Genomic DNA, 16,530 nt, shown 5'->3' with positions numbered 1-16,530 from the left:
CAATATTTGAATCTTCTGAATTCTTTTATGTATGATTGGTTATCTTTGCAAGTCTCTTCGAATTATCAGTTTGGTTTGGCCTACTAGATTGATCTTTCTTGCAATGGGAGAAGTGCTTAGCTTTGGGTTCAATCTTGCGGTGTCCTTTCCCGGTGACAGTAGGGGCAGCAAGGCACGTATTGTATTGTTGCCATCGAGGATAACAAGATGGGGTTTATATCATATTGCATGAGTTTGTCCCTCTACATCATGTCATCTTGCTTAAAGTGTTACTCTGTTCTTATGAACTTAATACTCTAGATGCATGCTGGATAGCGGTCGATATGTGGAGTAATAGTAGTAGATGCAGGCAGGAGTCGGTCTACTTGTCTCCGACATGATGCCTATATACATGATCATACCTAGATATTCTCATAATTATGCTCAATTCTGTCAATTGCTCAACAGTAATTTGTTCACCCACCGTAATACTTATGCTCTTGAGAGAAGCCACTAGTGAAACCTATGGCCCCCGGGTCTATTTTCCATCATATTAATCTCCCAACAACAAGCTATTTCTGGCGCCGTTTTTGTTTTACTTTCTTTACTTTGCATCTTTATCATAAAAATACCAAACATATTATCTTATCATATCTATCAGATCTCACTCTCGTAAGTGACCGTGTAGGGATTGACAACCCCTTATCGCGTTGGTTGCGAGGATTTATTTGTTTGTGTAGATGCGAGGGACTCATGCGTGGCCTGCTACTGGATTGATACCTTGGTTCTCAAAAACTGAGGGAAATACTTACGCTACTTTACTGCATCACCCTTTCCTCTTCAAGGGAAAACCAACGCAGTGCTCAAGAGGTAGCAACTAACCATTTCTGTTCTGTTGCCTAATCGCAAACAGTTAATTCTTCTGAAGCGTATGCCCTCAATCGCACACACCTTTATCTAGCTTCCCGTTTCTGTTGTTCCTCCTCATCACAAACAGTTAATCCGAGTGAATTGTATGTCGTATATCGCACACGCCTTCATCTGGCTGCCCGTTTCTATTCTTCTTCCTCATCGCAAATAGTTCATTGAACAGAACCATATGCCCTGCATCGGACACGCAACTAAAATCAGAACCGTGTTTGATGCATCCGTCATCGCAAATGTTTTGCACTTTTTTTGACGGGTTTTTTACATCACCGTTTGCGATTAATGCATTGCACACAGTTTCGTCAAAGGGTCTCTGATCGTAGTGTCGCGTTAGCAGCATCCTACAGTAGTGAATTAATCTCCAGGTGTGGTTGAATTGACAACTCAACTGCTAATACTTACAAATATTCTTTGCCTCCCCTTGTGTCGAATCAATAAATTTGGGTTGTATGCTCTACCCTCGAAAACTGTTGCGATCCCCTATACTTGTGGGTTATCAGCGCTCCTCCTCGTAGGACTCGCAGAGCCCTTGCGCTCCCTCCGCCGCGTCGCTTGGTCGTCCCTGCGTCCCCGTTGGACTCATCGTCATCGGTCGCGCCCTCACTGACCTCGGCGTCCCCGTTGCTGGCTCAGGAGGAGCCAGCCTCCCAGGCTCCAGCATCGCCGGCATCCCACTCCCTGGCTCAGGAGGAGCCGACCTCCATAGGTCCGGCGGTGCTGCCTTCATCGCCCCCAGCCGGGCCCTTGGGGGGCTCTTCGGCCATGTCGCCGACCCCGTCGTCGCTCTCGACCGGGCTCCCGACCGCGTCGCCGGCCCACTCGCTGGCTCAGGAGGAGCCGGCCTTCTCGGCCCCGTCGGCGCCTTCGTCGCCGCCCATGGCTGGGCCCTCTGGTGCCTCTTCGGCCACACCTTCGGCCTCGTCGTCCGCGGCCTCGCCGGCTTCTTTGTCGTCCTCTGAGCCACCGGTTGTGGGTCCTCGTCGCGGCCCACGCCCGCCTCCCCCCGGCGCCTCATCACTCCATGGTGACGCGTGCCAAGGCCGGGGTCTATCAGCCGATCCCGTGCTACCACAACCTCAGCGTCACGACAATCTCTCCGTCCCATGGTCGGTGCATTCTGCATTGAGTGATCTGCATTGGACCGCCGCCATGCGCGCTGAGTACGATGCTCTTGTCGCCAATCGGACTTGGACCCTCATTCCTCATCCTCCCTGGGTGAACGTCATCTCTGGCAAGTGGGTTTTTCATCATAAACTCCTTCCAGACGACTCTCTCGACAGGTACAAGGCTCACTGGGTTGTACGTGGATTCGCACAATGTGCCGGTGTTGACTTCTCCGAGACCTCTCCGGTTGTCAAACCCGCCATGATCCGTGTTGTCCTCCAGCTGGCTGCCTCTTGTCGCTGGCCCGTACATCAGCTCGACATCAACAACGCCTTCTTGTATGGACATCTTCAGGAGCGTGTTCTCTGTCAGCAGCCGACCAGATTTGTCGACCCTCAGCATCCAGATGATGTCTGCCTATTGTCACGGTCGTTATATGGCCTCAAACATGCTCCGCGCGCGTGGTACTAGCGCATCGCGGTGTTTCTCGGCATTCTCGGGTTTCGCAACACCATGTCTGACACATCGTTGTTCGTGCTCCATCAGTCTGATCATGTGGCTATGCTCCTGCTGTACATCGATGATATTGTCATCACTGCCTCCCGGGAGGATCTTCTTCGCGACATCATTGGTCGTCTGGGCTCTGAGTTTCGGTTGAAGGACCTAGGCGCGTTGCACTTCTTCCTCGGCATCAATGTGCGACGCGATGCCTCTGGGTTCTTCCTTCATCAGGGGCAGTATGCTCTCGACCTCCTGGACCGTGCTGGCATGACCGACTGCAAGCCGGCCGCCACGCCTGCTAAGGCCAAACCAAAGCTCTCTGCCACAGCTGGACAGCCCGCCACTGACGCCGCCCTCTACCGTAGCATTGTTGGTGCTCTTCAGTACCTTATGCTCACCGGACCAGACATTTAGTTTGCGGTGCATCAGGTTTGCTTGCACATGCACTCGCTGCGTGATGTTCACTGGTCCCCGGTTAAGCGCATTCTTTGGTACATTCACGGCACGCCGGCCTATGGTCTTTGTCTCCACGCCTCCGCCTCGACTGAGCTCATTGCTTACACTGATGTGGATTGGGTTGGCTGTCCTGACACCCGACATTCCACGTCTGGCTATTGTGTCTTCTTCGGTGACTCTCTTGTGTCGTGGTCCTCTAAACGGCAGCCCACCGTCTCCCGTTCGAGTGTTGAGGCTAAGTACCGGGCTGTTGCCAACGTGGTTGCTGAGACTTGTTGGCTTCGTCATCTCCTTGGTGAGCTTCGGGTTTCACTTCCGAAGGCTACTGTGGTCTTCTGTGATAATGTGTCGGCCACCTACATCGAGGCTAATCCGGTGCAACACAAGCGCACCAAATACATTGAGCTGGATGTTCACTTTGTGCGCGAGAAGGTTCAGTTGGGTCAGCTTCGTGTTCTTCATGTACCGACTACCCAACAGTTCATTGACATCATGACCAAGGGGTTGACAACTGCTGCATTCCAGGAGTTTTGTTCTAGTCTTTACATCGCTGATGCCGACGCTTCGACTGCAGGGGGGTGTTGAAACGTGACATATCTCTATTTATTACCGACTGATTCTCCTATGATCTCTAGCCTTGTATAGGTTAACTCCTAGAGATATTGTAGGGTTAGTTGGCTTGTCACGCAAGACATCACCTGTATATACTATAACATACTCCGATGAATACAATTGAGTTGCGTCCTATAGTCTTCTATACTTCGGTCTCACCGAAAAGCTCTTGCCAACCTTCTATTGCCCACTGAAATTCATACAGAATTTTCAAAGGGTTTAGTTAGTGACACCGAAGTGTGGAAAGCACTTAGGTCAGCACAAGTGAGAGCCACCGTATAGTTTCATTTGGAGTCACCAAAATATCCAAAGTTCAAACCTCTATACATACCGGTCTGGCCGAGTGTTTTCAGTTGGGCTCACCGAGATGTGCTAAAAGGTGAGTAACGGTCAAATTTTTTGTGCAGCCTGCATATACCCCCATCCACTCAACCGGTACCTCTCGAAGCAAACACACTACACATCCATATTTTTGAGAGAGAGCTCACACTCCTTATGCTGATTTCAAAGGGATTCCACTCCAACCATTGATCCTTTGATTTCTGGTCACCTCATTGCTTTCCACCAAGACCTCTCATACCGAAAAGTCAAATTTTTTAAGGAGTGTTTGAGTGTAGATGAGATTATCTTTTGAATCACAAGAGCAAAGAGTTCATCATCAACAACACAATCTATTACCTTTTGGAGGGTGGTGCCTCATAGATTGGGCAGGTGTGCTTGGGAGTCTGCAAATCTTGCAGAGAACCCAAGACGTTTGTGAGGGAAAAGAGACCGTCTTCTTCATGTAGATATAATCGAGTGAGGTCAACTATATGTGGGTGTAAATCATGGTGAGATAAGCAAGGTTGCTTCTTTGTGGACCCTTCATGGGTGTAATCCCTTCGTGGACTCGATTCCTTCATGAAATCTCGCAACCATGATCTTTTGAGACCAAAGCCTTCATCAACGAGGACTTACGATAGCAGCACCTATTTGCATGGGTCAAAAATCTTTTGTGTCAACCATTGTTTGTAATTCTCTCAAACTCTACCCTTTACCTTCTTGCACGTGCATGATCTTTACTTCCTGCTACCTATACTCCACAAATGCATGCGTAAGATGTTATTTTGAGTTGCTCTAATGCCAAATTATGTCTAAATGTCAAATATGTCAAAATTGGTCGTTGGCTTGTGGTAGTTCGAGGAGAGAGCAAGTACAATAGAGAGACGTAGGCAGTCTATAAGAGATGCCACATCAGATTTGTGTCTAGTTGGAGGAGAGAGGAGAGAAGAGAAGCGGGCTATAAGTTTACAGCCGGCTGTAGCAAAAACTCCAACAACCTTTGTGAGAGAAAGATGTGACCACATATTAATGATATAGTGTACTCGTATGACTAACTATTGTATGGATGAGCTATTATATTAGTCATAAATAATATGGCAACTCCATATAGCCTGCTCGGCTATACCATGCTCCAAGAAATGCCGGGCAATAGCTAGCCACGTCTACTATTTTCTTTTTGGAAAAAGCTTCCCCTCATCCGGCTGATTACAGCCCGTGCATCAACTGCTTGGATTGCTTGACGCATGTCCCCTTGAGCCACACTTCCTTGGTGCTGAACCTTATCCCTCACACCTTCATCTCCAGGAAATTTCTCTCAACAGCAAGCGCCACCAACCTTTCTTCCTTCACTCTCTCCGTCCCAACTCCCATCTAGCGCCGCCGGAGGACGCCACCGCCAGCCCCTTTCTCCTTTCCTCCTCCTCTCTCCTTAACACTCTCTCTCTCTCTCTCTCTCTCTCCCTCCCAGCTGAGCTCCCATGGGTGCTTTTCTACAACAAGATCTATGTTGTAAAATATTTCTGCAACAAGAGCAATGTTGCGAAGATTATGTAAAAAAAGTTCTGCAAGGTTGCAAAAAATTTGTAAAATAATTCTGCAACAAGGGCTCTGTTGCAAAAAAAATACAATAAGACCTCTGTTGCAAAAAGATTTGCAACAGGATCTCTGTTGCAAAACTTTTCTGCAACTGGACCAATGTTACAAAAAAAATCCACAACAAAACTTGTGTTGCAATGATGGAGCTGCCGCTCATCCGCTCGATGCGCTAGATCTGACGCCTCGCGACCCGGCGAATCTTTTCGAAAGATCAGCCGGCGGACGCGTAGCACACCTCTTTCTTTTTCCTTATTTTTGAGAGAAGCCACGTCTACTTTCTTGAAAGCAATATAAGGATGGTACCTTTTTTTTTGGAGACATAGTAAGGATGTTTTTTTTTTTAAATTGTAAGGATGTTTTTTTAGACAAACATAGTAAGGATGGTACTTGGCAAAAGGAAAATATTTCCGAAAACGGGCAAAGCCCATTGAGCTTCTTCTTCATCATTCCAAATGCCCAAACAGCAACCGGGCCAACCCTAACAGGCTAAACCCTCATTTTCAGTTCCAACGCTCCTCCTCCTGCGCCGCCGCCGCCGCCGCCACCATGCTCCGCACCGTCCTCAACTCCGGCGGCGGTCGTCTATGCCGCCTCCCCTCCCTCCTCCCCCACCATCGCCTCATGTCCGGCTCCTCCGTCGCTGCCATATTCTTCCAACCATCCCTGCCGGCGGATCCCGCCACCGCGATCCAGTCAGCCGGCATCGACCTCTCCCACCCCAACACCATCCCCGCCCTCCTTGTCCACCCGGACCTCGCCTCCAACTACCCCGCCGCCTCCCGCTTCTTCTCCTGGGCCGCATCCCACGACGCCGCCGTCCTCAACTCCAAGTGCTTCAACTCCATGCTCCAGCTCGCCGCCGCCAACAGCGACGCCGCCCATTTCTGGTCACTCGTCTCCTCGATGCGTTCCAAGGGCTACGGCATCTCGAAGACCACCCTCCAGGCCGCCACGGAGAGCTTCCGGTCCAATGGCATGTCCAAGGACGCCGACATGATCCAGAAGGCCTTCTCCGCGCACGCCAGGAACGCAGCGGTGGCGGAGGCGTGCGAGATTCTCCGCTCAGATCCCAATGAGTTGTCTAAGCTGGACAAGTTGAATGAATTGGGCGTTGAGGTGACCGATGAGATGGTGGCACTGGTTGTGGAGAAGGTTGGACAGTTTCCGCGACAGGCAATGGTGTTCTTTAATTGGGTGGAGCAGTCAGCTGGGGCAGGGATCAACTGGGGCAAGGTTTACAATGCAATGGCAAAGATCATTGGCCGGGAGGATTGCATTGAGGAGTTCCGGGAGGTCCTGCAGAAGATGAGCAGTAAGGAGGTTGGGCTAGATAAGGAGGTGTACGCTATTCTCATCGATAGGTTTCTCAAGAGGAAGATGTTTGAGGATGCAGTAGACTTGTTCCGGTTTGCAATGGGTGGGACGGAGAAGCCATCGGCTCAGGATTATGTGTTCTTATTGAAGAAGCTTGTTGTGAGGGATGATATGGATCTGAAGCTGGTGATGAGGGTTGTGCGGATCTATCAGAAGGCTGGGAATGAGGTGAAGTCTTCCGTGTTTGATGCTGTTATCAAGTCGCTGAGAAGCGTAGAAAGGCTTGGTGAGAGTGGCAGGGTGTTGAAGGCCATGGAGGACGGTGGTTTTGCACCAGACAGGACTGTGCATGGAAAAGCTGTTCTTGCAATGTGTGATGCTGGGAATCTGGAAACAGCGCACAAACATTTGGCTCGTGTGGAAAAATCAGGGCATAAGTTGGATCCACTTGTATGGTCTGCTTTGGTTCAGAAGTATTCCCTTGGTGATGATGTTGATATGGCAGTTTCATGCCTCCCCGAAATGCTGGAAAGAAGAAGTGGCAATCAGGTTGGTAGCGCTCTTGAGGCGCTTGTGTATGGGCTGTGCAGGAAGAAAGAAGCAAAGGAAGCGTTCAAAGTTCTGAAGGACCTGGTGTTGAAAAAGGATGTGGTTCCTTGGCAAAGTACCTACAAGTATTTGATCCACAAGTTGATCCGCCAAGGGCATCTTAAAGAAGCATTTGATGTGCTAGGTTTAATGAAAAGTAATGGATTCCCGCCTTATATCAATCCATTTATCACACACATTTTGAAATCTGGTACCGTGGATGATGCCCTGGGTCTGCTAAACGCAATGTCTTCAGAGGAGTTCCCATCAAGAACAGTTTACATGCGCTTGTTTCAAGGTCTGTTCAAAGAGGGGAGGCATGAAATTGCCCAGCAGCTGCTCTCGGTATCTCCTGGAAGTGTCCAAAACCACGCAGATGTTCTCGACCTCTTCTATAAGATGAAGATTGAAGAACCTACAGCAGCGTTGTAGACTATTCTTATGTTGAATCGAATTGCTGATGCTTGTATTTCAATTGGCATTTTGTATTCCCCCTTGGCTTTGTTTGTAACTGGCCTTTGAGCCAGAATCAGAAGTTGGATGGCAGAAAACTTCTTTGCTGAAATGCCTACTTGTCCTCTAAAAAATAAATACCATTCTTTTTTCCTCTCTGCCATGGAATTTCTTTTTTCTGTTTGTGCCACATATTTATATGCTTCATGTAGCAATAGCCATCTCGCAATAGTGCTAATTTAAATGATTGGCATCAGTGTACCAGTTTCCTGTAGTTCTTCTTAATGCACTGCTCATTTGGTGTTCAGCTTGATGGTCGTACGAACTTGAATTCTGTCATTCTGGTACTATATGTGTAGTATACTAATTTTCTTTTCTATTTATAGTTGGCACATGTACATATACACTCTCCAATCTCTGTATGGGGATAATGACCGGCATGCATGTTAGTGTATCACAAGACTCTGTAAGAAGTCTATATTCCATTCATGTAATCTTGTGGTGTAAGTTCATTGTGTATACACAGCTCTGCTTGAGTACCTATCAAGGTAACATCAGATTGATCAAATGCGCGCGTGAGGAGAAAACATATCCATGTCAGTTGATATGCTGGCCATCTGTGCAAAAAATCTGGGCTGAGCAAAGGGGCGAAGCAGGCAGTGATGCTGCTGCGCCGAACTATGTTATGATCATCATGACTGCTGATCTTTGGTGTCTTCTTTTAATCTTAGTTGAGCGACAGATTCAAACAATCTTGTCACTGTTCTGCACCGGCGTTAACTCACACCTGGAACAACATTGCAGAAGTACAAGTTAGCACTGAAAGATTATTTTTCATCAGAGCAGCAGCATTTCTGTCCAATTGAGCCCAGGCTCGTTTCAGCAATTTGCTACCGGGAAGAATCAATCTGTTGTGCTGAAACGGGTACCTTTTCTGGATGAAAGCTCCTTTTCGACTTCTGAGAATATTTCCTTCAGCCTGTTGGTGGAATTCGACATGACATTCTTTGTAGCCTTCTTTTGGTGCCTAGTGCCCTTCAACCAGACAATCCCTAACATCACCTGAATGCTGCAGGAGTTTGGTTTCAACGACGTGCTCATCATATGGTACTTGAGCTGGATCTGCAATTTTGAAGAGAAAGACTGTCATGATCCTGCAATATGACGTACATGCAAGCATTTTTATCAGATCCAGTCTTGACTATCTAAGTTATCTCACACTCGAATAGTCTTCATGCAGGACGCCTTGGAGGGTCATGACCTCCTCAAGGACCCACCCATCTCGATTCTGTAAGTTATATTTTTGTTGCTTGGTTGTCGCTTCTCCTCCATGTTTTGATAACCTAAAGCTGATCTGCCTCTGGTACATGTTTCGGTTTACTGGCTCCCATTCTGTTGGTGAGTAGTCAACACAACCAGCCTTCTGCATCACCTTGTGTTCCAGTGGACCTCCAGAGAACATCTCCATCAAGGCATTGACCTGCGAGTACATAATCGAAGAGGTTTAAACAGATGCTTTTACAATTGCATTATACAAGGTGCCAAACATGCGTTCATTGAGAGAGAGCAAGGCCCACATCAACAGAAAGAACAGCCGAGTAGACTTCTGACATTTTTACGTCTTCGTTGCCCAACAGAGAAACTTCTTCATTGGGGAGCTGTTTTGGTTCAGGTTCTTTGTCGGTCGTCTCTCCCTTTTGTTCTAGACCCGATGACCGTGTTTTCCAAAGTGCCATAATAACTCTGTTAGACATCAGATTGGTATATATCATCAACTACTTGATAAGAGAAATTGGTGGAAAATTGAAATGGGAGAATAGGAGTTAAAAAAGTGCCATAATAACTCTGCTAGACGTCAGATTTTCCAAAGTGCCATCTTAACAGAAGTATAGCAAGATATTAGTCTGCATGCTGTGTTATTGTGAAAATGTGTGTAGGATAGCCTGATACCAATTAATCCCTCTGTCTAGACATTTAAGTTGTCATGCCATCTAAAGTGTATGAAGAATGCAAAGATCCACTGCATGAAAAGAATGTTTTAGATTTTTCTTGCAAATTCTTTTCTGTTTTGTTCTTATTTTTCATATCCTGTCATGTTCAGAAAAATGTTGTCGAAGTCTTGCATGAAAGACTGCAAAAAAGTCGAATGTCCTACATTTCTAGATGGAGGGAGTGTCTTTCTATTGTGTGTGTGCATATGCTCATACAATTTGGGGAATAGTGGTCGTGTGGACGAAAGTGTCCTTCTAATCCCGAGCTCAAAATGCTCCAGCTATGAACACTAAAAATAAGAAAAGCAGAAATAAAATTAAAAAATTATGTTTCTTTTTTACAACAAACATTGCTGAGTTTTCTGCCTGTGTGCAAATTGTCGTGATGAAATCTCATTCCTGGAGGTCTGGACGAAAATAACAAAATCTGTGCTCCAAAATGCTTTCAAAAATAGTCTTTTTGGAGAATCGGTTCTTTTTGCCCAGACCTTCACGAATGTCATTGCAAATGTCTTGTTTGAACTCTGTAGACACGAAAGAAATAAAAACAAATGGCAAAAGGAAAAAGGGAAAAGAAAACACCTGTGAGCATCGTTGAATGAGACAAATGTTTGGAAATGGAACCTCAGTCTTCCTTGAGGATCCTGTGTTTTGGCACCATGCCTAACTTCTAGACCTCTGTCCTTCTGGAGGATGATCATCAAGGATGGACTGCCAACTGTTGAAAGAGACGGTGGAACAACCTGGATATCATCAATGTCTTCCCAAAGAAAGAAAAACTTGGTTTTCCGCCCAAATATATTGGAATAAAATCCAATTATTCTTGGGGAAAGAAAGAGGCGCCCCTGCAAAAAAAAAATGCAATGTTCAGTTTCTCGATTGATTTTACACCCCACCCCCCCCCCCCCCCCCCCCAAATGCAAAAAGATAGCAACAAATCTGTTATAAATTACGGCAACTGTTAGTGTGCAATAAACAATTAATAGTCACTTAGCCGTTCTACTGATTTGCCATGAACCATGGTATGCAGACTCCTCTTCACTTTCCTTTATGGAACGAAATAAGGCTCCAATGGTACTAAGACGAATTACACTTCTAATCTGATGAAGACAGTATCTACTGATTTCATATACACAAGGCTGCAGCTGTATACTGAAAATTAAAACTTAAATGTCATAAAAGGGATGTATCAGCTATCATAAGACAATATTCAGCAGTACTGAGCGAGCAGCACCACATAACCTGTACTCTCTCTGTTCCAAATTATTTGAATTCCTAGCTTTGTCCTAAGTCAACCTTCTTTAAGTTTGACCAAGTCCAGATAAATATATCAACATCTGCAACTCCAAATTAGTTTCATTATATTCATCATAAAATATTTTTCGTACTAGATACTCCCTCCGTTTCTTTTTACTCCGCATATATGACCTGTTTGAAGTCAAACTATGCAAAGTTTGACCAAATTTATATTAAATATATCAACATTTACAATACTAAAGTTATATAGTATGAAAATTAATTTCATGATGCATCTAATGATATTGATTTCGTATTGTGAATGTTCATAAATTTTTCCTATAGAGTTGGTCAAAGTTCACAAAGTCTGACTTCAGACAAATTTTATATGCAGACTAAAGAGAAACGGAAGGAGTATATTTGATTTGAAGATATTAGCACATTTTCTATAGACTTGGTCAAATATAGAAAAGTTTGATTTAAGACAAAGATAGAACTTCAAATAATTCTTCTGCGTTTGTGTCATGGCCGAGCATTCCATGTCTCTCTGCTCCGGGCACCATGTCGACACCTGCTACGTTCGTGTCATGTGTTCTACCACCACTTGTTTCACTCTTAACTTCTATCAATGAAATGATATGCAAGCTTTGCGTATTCGCGAAAAAAAGAACTTCAAATAATTTGGAACAGTGAGAGTAAATGTGAATTCAACTCAACACACCTAATTACCTGAAGTGGCATTTTCCTTTTTAGGTGGCAGGTGAAATCATCAATAAGAAATTCTTCTGGAGGAAGGCTAAAGAGCTTACGGAATGATGAATTTGTCTGAGAAGACCGCAAGGGCATCTGAACATTCAGTCATACGCAACTTCAGTAAATACTTTGTGCTGAAAATGACCATTAATCATATGTTAGCCAACTCATACCTTCTTGCCGACTTCTTTCCCCATCTTTTCCAGATAATTCATAACAACTTCAGTCCCGCGTGAGTTGTTCAAAAATATTCTTAAATGTAACTTGGGCTCAGATCCTTGGGCAAACCTTCCATCGAGAGGAAGCCACGTGTCATCCAAATCTGACAAATTGTTTTTCACAAAATTTATTTCTGTGCGACCAATAGCATTATCATCGGGTAGTCCATCTGAATCATGCACAACCACGTCCAACCTTGATGGGGGATCATCCATTGCATCAAATTCAAATATCTCTAGAGAGTTAAAAAGACCACGGTATCAGCAAATGCTCTGAGAAGGTCATACGTTGGTCTTTCCAGTTCGACAAACTTACCATTCCATTTTGGTTCTGATGTCTGGAACTTAACTGAGCTAGTTTTCCTCTTCCCATTGCACATAAAAACTACATAAGGATCAGCCAAGCCTGGTGTGCCTGCACCTACTATGCCGCTTCCCTCAATAAGTGCAACAGTCAGCAACCAGCCATCACCATGAGCTTTGACCCCATGATCGCTGCCTAATATTGGAAGGGCAAAGATTTACATGTGCTTACAGTTTATTCCCAAGGAAAGGAGTGGAGGTATATGAGTAGCAATGAAGGGAATGATAGTATAGTTCTTAAGATGAACAAATTGTGTTTATTAAATCATCTCAACAACTGAAGCAATTCTAGAAAAGAGTAGTTAGAGAGGGATGAGGAAAGCATAATATTTACTCGTCCTGAATTAATATTTACAGAATAAAAAGTGTGTATATCAATAAATACATCTGTACTAGTACTTTTTTTGGATAAAGAGAAATAATTACCACGTTTTCTCCAGGCCTGCAAAAAACGTTGACCTACTTTGAAGATATTCCTTCCCTGAAGAATCAAAAGAGCACAAAATACAACCTCCCCAACTGAATCTGGAAGATCAATACCAAAATATTCAAGCCCTCCATGCACCATTTTACTGGGCTTGACTAAACCAAGGTGTGCAATGCCATACACTGCAACAGTAAATGAGAATATGAATGCAAAGCTCCCAAGGAAGCGGGAAACCAGCTTCCAATTGGATTGTTCATGAGTCTGCAGTGAAGCTAGCATCTTGTCTTTGCTCGATTTAGCATCACCTAGCTCAGCTACTTTGATTTTCTTGGAAAGCACTTCAGTAAACTGTGCATATCCTTCTCTGAGGCCTTGCCTTGTCCCATTCTCAATCATTCCTTTCAGCATTGTGCTCTGAACAAAGTTGAGGCGCCAACTTATAGTCAGCTGTGAGGTTTGTTCTTCAGATGGCAATGGGGTACCTGGTATTATACAGTACAATATCTCCACCTTGAAACAATTACCACAGGGAACTTCAGGAGTACTAACACTAGAAAGCACAGCAAACGAATTTCCAGCTGCCTTCAAGTATGTCTGCTTTTCTGTAGCTTTTACAGCCTTGACTAATTTACTTGCAGCTTTTGTGTAAGTTAATGTCCTTTTCACAGAATTTTCGTTATTCTCATATTTCCAGGGATCAATTTGAAACCCACTTAGTCCTTGAACTTCTGCAACTGCTGGCCAGAAATCTGAATTCGCTGAAAACAGCATGACATTCAATTCAGCTGGTTTAATAATGTAAGATTGCTCCAGTAGAACGCCACCAGGTAAGTTTCCTGGCATTCCACCACCTTGATCTTTAGACTCCATAGTTTTCAGTAGTTCATCAAGATTAACTTCGGGCATGCCGTTCTTGCCATTTTCAGAGGATCCAGCTATTTCTGTTTCTTGAAACTGATCTATGGGCTCGGGGTCTGATGTTAGAGAAGGTCCAGTATCAGCAGCTTTACGGAAGTATCGAGCCAAGACCTCCACTACTGATGATGCATTGCCGGTAGCATCGCCGTCATCCTCTTCAGGCTCCAGAATAACTGCTTGCTGTGTGGTGCCACATGGTAGGCTGCTCGGGACTTTTTGGTCCGTGTTGCTTTGGGTCATCTGATCCACACCACTACGGTAGAATGCACGGTCCATGCTAGCGCAGGCTGATTGATCCAGGCTGCTAGTAACTGCTGATAAGGAGGACTCATTAGTTTCAATTGACCTAGTTGAGCTGCACGGCGTATTGTTGATAAGTTGCATCAGAATGTTTTGTGACTCATTGCAGTGGCCTTCCCTAACCGATAGGTATATCTTCAAGCAAATTTCACCTGCAAAATTAAAAAAATAGTGATCAATGCTTACTTTTAGCCTTTAGGTTCAGCTATAACTTACCAGCGACTTTCAACTGATCTTATCATAAAAGCATTTTGTGGAATAGCAGCTAATACTTGTGAATGTATAAATTCAGTTAGTTCTTGGCCCGATGCAAATTCAGTAGATTGAGACTCCTCAAAATTCCATGAACATGTACGTGCACCTTAGAAAACTTCTCGGAGAAATTTCCTACTTCTAAAACCTCTGACACCCAATTTGAACAGCACATGGGGATGGGGCACTCCCTTTCACCCACATATAAACAGGACAGGATGCTCAATTCGCGGTAGGTAGCTTAATTATTAGATTTCTTTACCATGACTACATTTCAGGCTTGCAATCTCATCTTCAGTAAAGCATCTATTTCGGAAACATCTAAAGCAATCAAACATGACGGGCATGCGAAATGCGACGACGAACGAAGGTTGTACCTACGTACCGCGTTTTTTGCTCCTGAACTTGCTGCTCTTGGGCTGGAGCTGGTACCAGGCGGCGCCGAGCGAGTGGTCCTCCGTCTCCAGGATGGCGGAGAGCGGCACCTTGACGCGGCCGAGGAAGTCGGTGCTGAAGAACCTGTTCTCGTTGAGCACGGAGACGACGAGCTCCTCGGCGACGTCGGCGACGAGGAAGCCGAACTCCTCGTCCCAGACGGGGCTGAGGCTCCGCTTGACCACCGTCGTCTTGGCCCACCGCCTCCCGAGCTGCAGGCGCACATAGGGGTCGCTGGAGCCGTTGAGGTAGATGGCCGGGAGCCCCCGCGCCTCCAGCACGTGCACGCACAGCCGCATCGGCGCGCTCCGCTGGGCCGGCTCCGGGCGCGCCACCGCGCCCATCGCGACCTTGGAGGAGAGGAAAGGGGAGGCGGGAGAGCAATGGCGGACGGCGACCTCGCTGCTTCGCCCCGTCCAATTGGGGATTTGGATGAGAGAGAAGGAGAAGGGGGGGCAGAGGATTGCCCGCGACCGTTTGAATTTTAGAGGCGTTTGCCTCGTGGCGGTTTGGGGGCCTCGAGATTCGTGCGGGATGAGGTCGAGGGGTTTGGGACCGTTGGATCTGCTGGGCGGGTCATGGCTTTCACCAAACACGTTGCAGGTGCTCCGAGCTATGTGGGTTGCCTCAGGTTAAGGATAACCCTTTTTTCAGGAACGGGTTAAGGATAACCTGATAAGTGCCTAATTCGGATAAAGCTATTTTCTTTGCAAGAAGGCCAAGCTATATATACATATTAAAATTTTCTAAAAACATTCTTAAAAAATACGTACTACCTAAATTGAACCGTCAAAAACGTCTTACATTTAGGAATACATTTAGAAACGGAGGGAGTAGAAAATAGAAAAAACATGTCTTTAGGCATGTCGAAGTTGTCTTTCTCCTGCACTCCTTGCACTCCTTGACGACGTACCTAGCAAAGTTCAATACCACCTCTAGAACTTTAAAACACTCTCGGAGCCAAGGTGCCTTTGTTGACGGCTTGACGCAACGACCATGAAATTGATAGCGGGAGTCTGATGACAATGAATCGGGGAGTGCAGGAGACATATCCAGCCAAACAGGACCAAGGAGGCTTTACCTCACTAGCTTCCCGACAAAGCTGAACATGCTTTGCCGAATAGAGAAGAACTAAAAAGACCAAAATATGAACCACAGGTGTCCACTCCAGCGAACAGTGCCATCCAATTCCATCTAGATGAAACATTAAACAAAAGGTGACCTAAGATTTAACGGGGCCTAAGATCCAAAAGTTAAGTCATTTATTTTAGAATAGTACAAAGTTAAGTCATCTATTTTGAAACGGAGGGAATAGCCCTGACCAAAGCTCGACACGCCTTCCATCGATACCAGTCAGCATCTCTGGAACGAGATCTTATTCCACGATACCGATGACAACATCGCCTCATCACCACCAGCTAGACACCTGGCGTGTGGCCAGGGCGACCCAAACACGGTCAACCCCAAACTAGGGACTCCCCACCTCGATGGTGGCAGAAGACACCAAAAAAACAAGGGGAACCGACAGCAAAACCCTAGCTGTAGCAAACAACCATCTCAAGTCATATTTATTATGGCATTATAAAAGCCCATTCCTACTTGAAGACAAATAATTTTTTAGGGGCATGTTTTGTTCATAGTAAATTAGTAATTCAATATTCATTCGTTTGGTTTAAAAAAAATAGAGCAAAAGAAAAGTGAAGAGAAATTTCTTTTGATCCCACTTTTAAAGGAAAACTACAGAAAATTTTACAATTTAGATCTCTTCAAAATTCCTGGGTGCAAA

General features: G+C 45.5%; 2 protein-coding genes across 2 annotated transcripts; one reads left to right on the top strand and one right to left on the bottom strand.

Moving 5' to 3' along the window:
• The first annotated feature begins 2,952 nt into the window (after window positions 1-2,952).
• LOC109762380 (pentatricopeptide repeat-containing protein At3g02490, mitochondrial) lies at window positions 2,953-7,830 on the top strand. The gene is made up of 2 exons (XM_020321233.2): window positions 2,953-3,399; window positions 6,001-7,830. The coding sequence occupies exons 1-2, from the start codon at window positions 2,953-2,955 to the stop codon at window positions 7,828-7,830; spliced, it is 2,277 nt and encodes a 758-aa protein (XP_020176822.2).
• A 486-nt stretch (window positions 7,831-8,316) lies between these two features.
• Window positions 8,317-15,180, bottom strand: LOC109762372 (C2 and GRAM domain-containing protein At1g03370). Its single transcript, XM_040392225.2, has 10 exons — window positions 14,695-15,180; window positions 12,839-14,209; window positions 12,366-12,548; window positions 12,005-12,285; window positions 11,808-11,924; window positions 10,425-10,687; window positions 9,429-9,594; window positions 9,071-9,331; window positions 8,781-8,973; window positions 8,317-8,638 (listed from the first exon to the last, which is right to left on the bottom strand). The coding sequence occupies exons 1-10, from the start codon at window positions 15,086-15,088 to the stop codon at window positions 8,628-8,630; spliced, it is 3,240 nt and encodes a 1,079-aa protein (XP_040248159.1). The 5' UTR covers window positions 15,089-15,180; the 3' UTR covers window positions 8,317-8,627.
• Window positions 15,181-16,530: the final 1,350 nt, after the last annotated feature.

This window comes from Aegilops tauschii, chromosome 6, assembly GCF_002575655.3.
Source record: "Aegilops tauschii subsp. strangulata cultivar AL8/78 chromosome 6, Aet v6.0, whole genome shotgun sequence".
Taxonomy (NCBI): domain Eukaryota; kingdom Viridiplantae; phylum Streptophyta; class Magnoliopsida; order Poales; family Poaceae; genus Aegilops; species Aegilops tauschii.
The sequence above is the reverse complement of the archived record's forward strand: the minus strand, read 5'-3'. Positions and strand labels throughout refer to the sequence as shown.

Excerpts from the sequence above, each read along its gene's own strand:
- LOC109762372 (XM_040392225.2), bottom strand. The coding sequence starts at position 15,088 with ATGGGCGCGGTGGCGCGCCCGGAGCCGGCCCAGCGGAGCGCGCCGATG. Across the intron at positions 12,549-12,838 it reads GCAGGCCTGGAGAAAACGTG|GCAGCGATCATGGGGTCAAA; the intron begins GTAATTATTTCT and ends TTCCAATATTAG. Across the intron at positions 9,595-10,424 it reads TCATTCAACGATGCTCACAG|AGTTATTATGGCACTTTGGA; the intron begins GTGTTTTCTTTT and ends GATGTCTAACAG.
- LOC109762380 (XM_020321233.2), top strand. The coding sequence starts at position 2,953 with ATGCACTCGCTGCGTGATGTTCACTGGTCCCCGGTTAAGCGCATTCTT. Across the intron at positions 3,400-6,000 it reads TTCACTTTGTGCGCGAGAAG|TTCCAACGCTCCTCCTCCTG; the intron begins GTTCAGTTGGGT and ends CCTCATTTTCAG.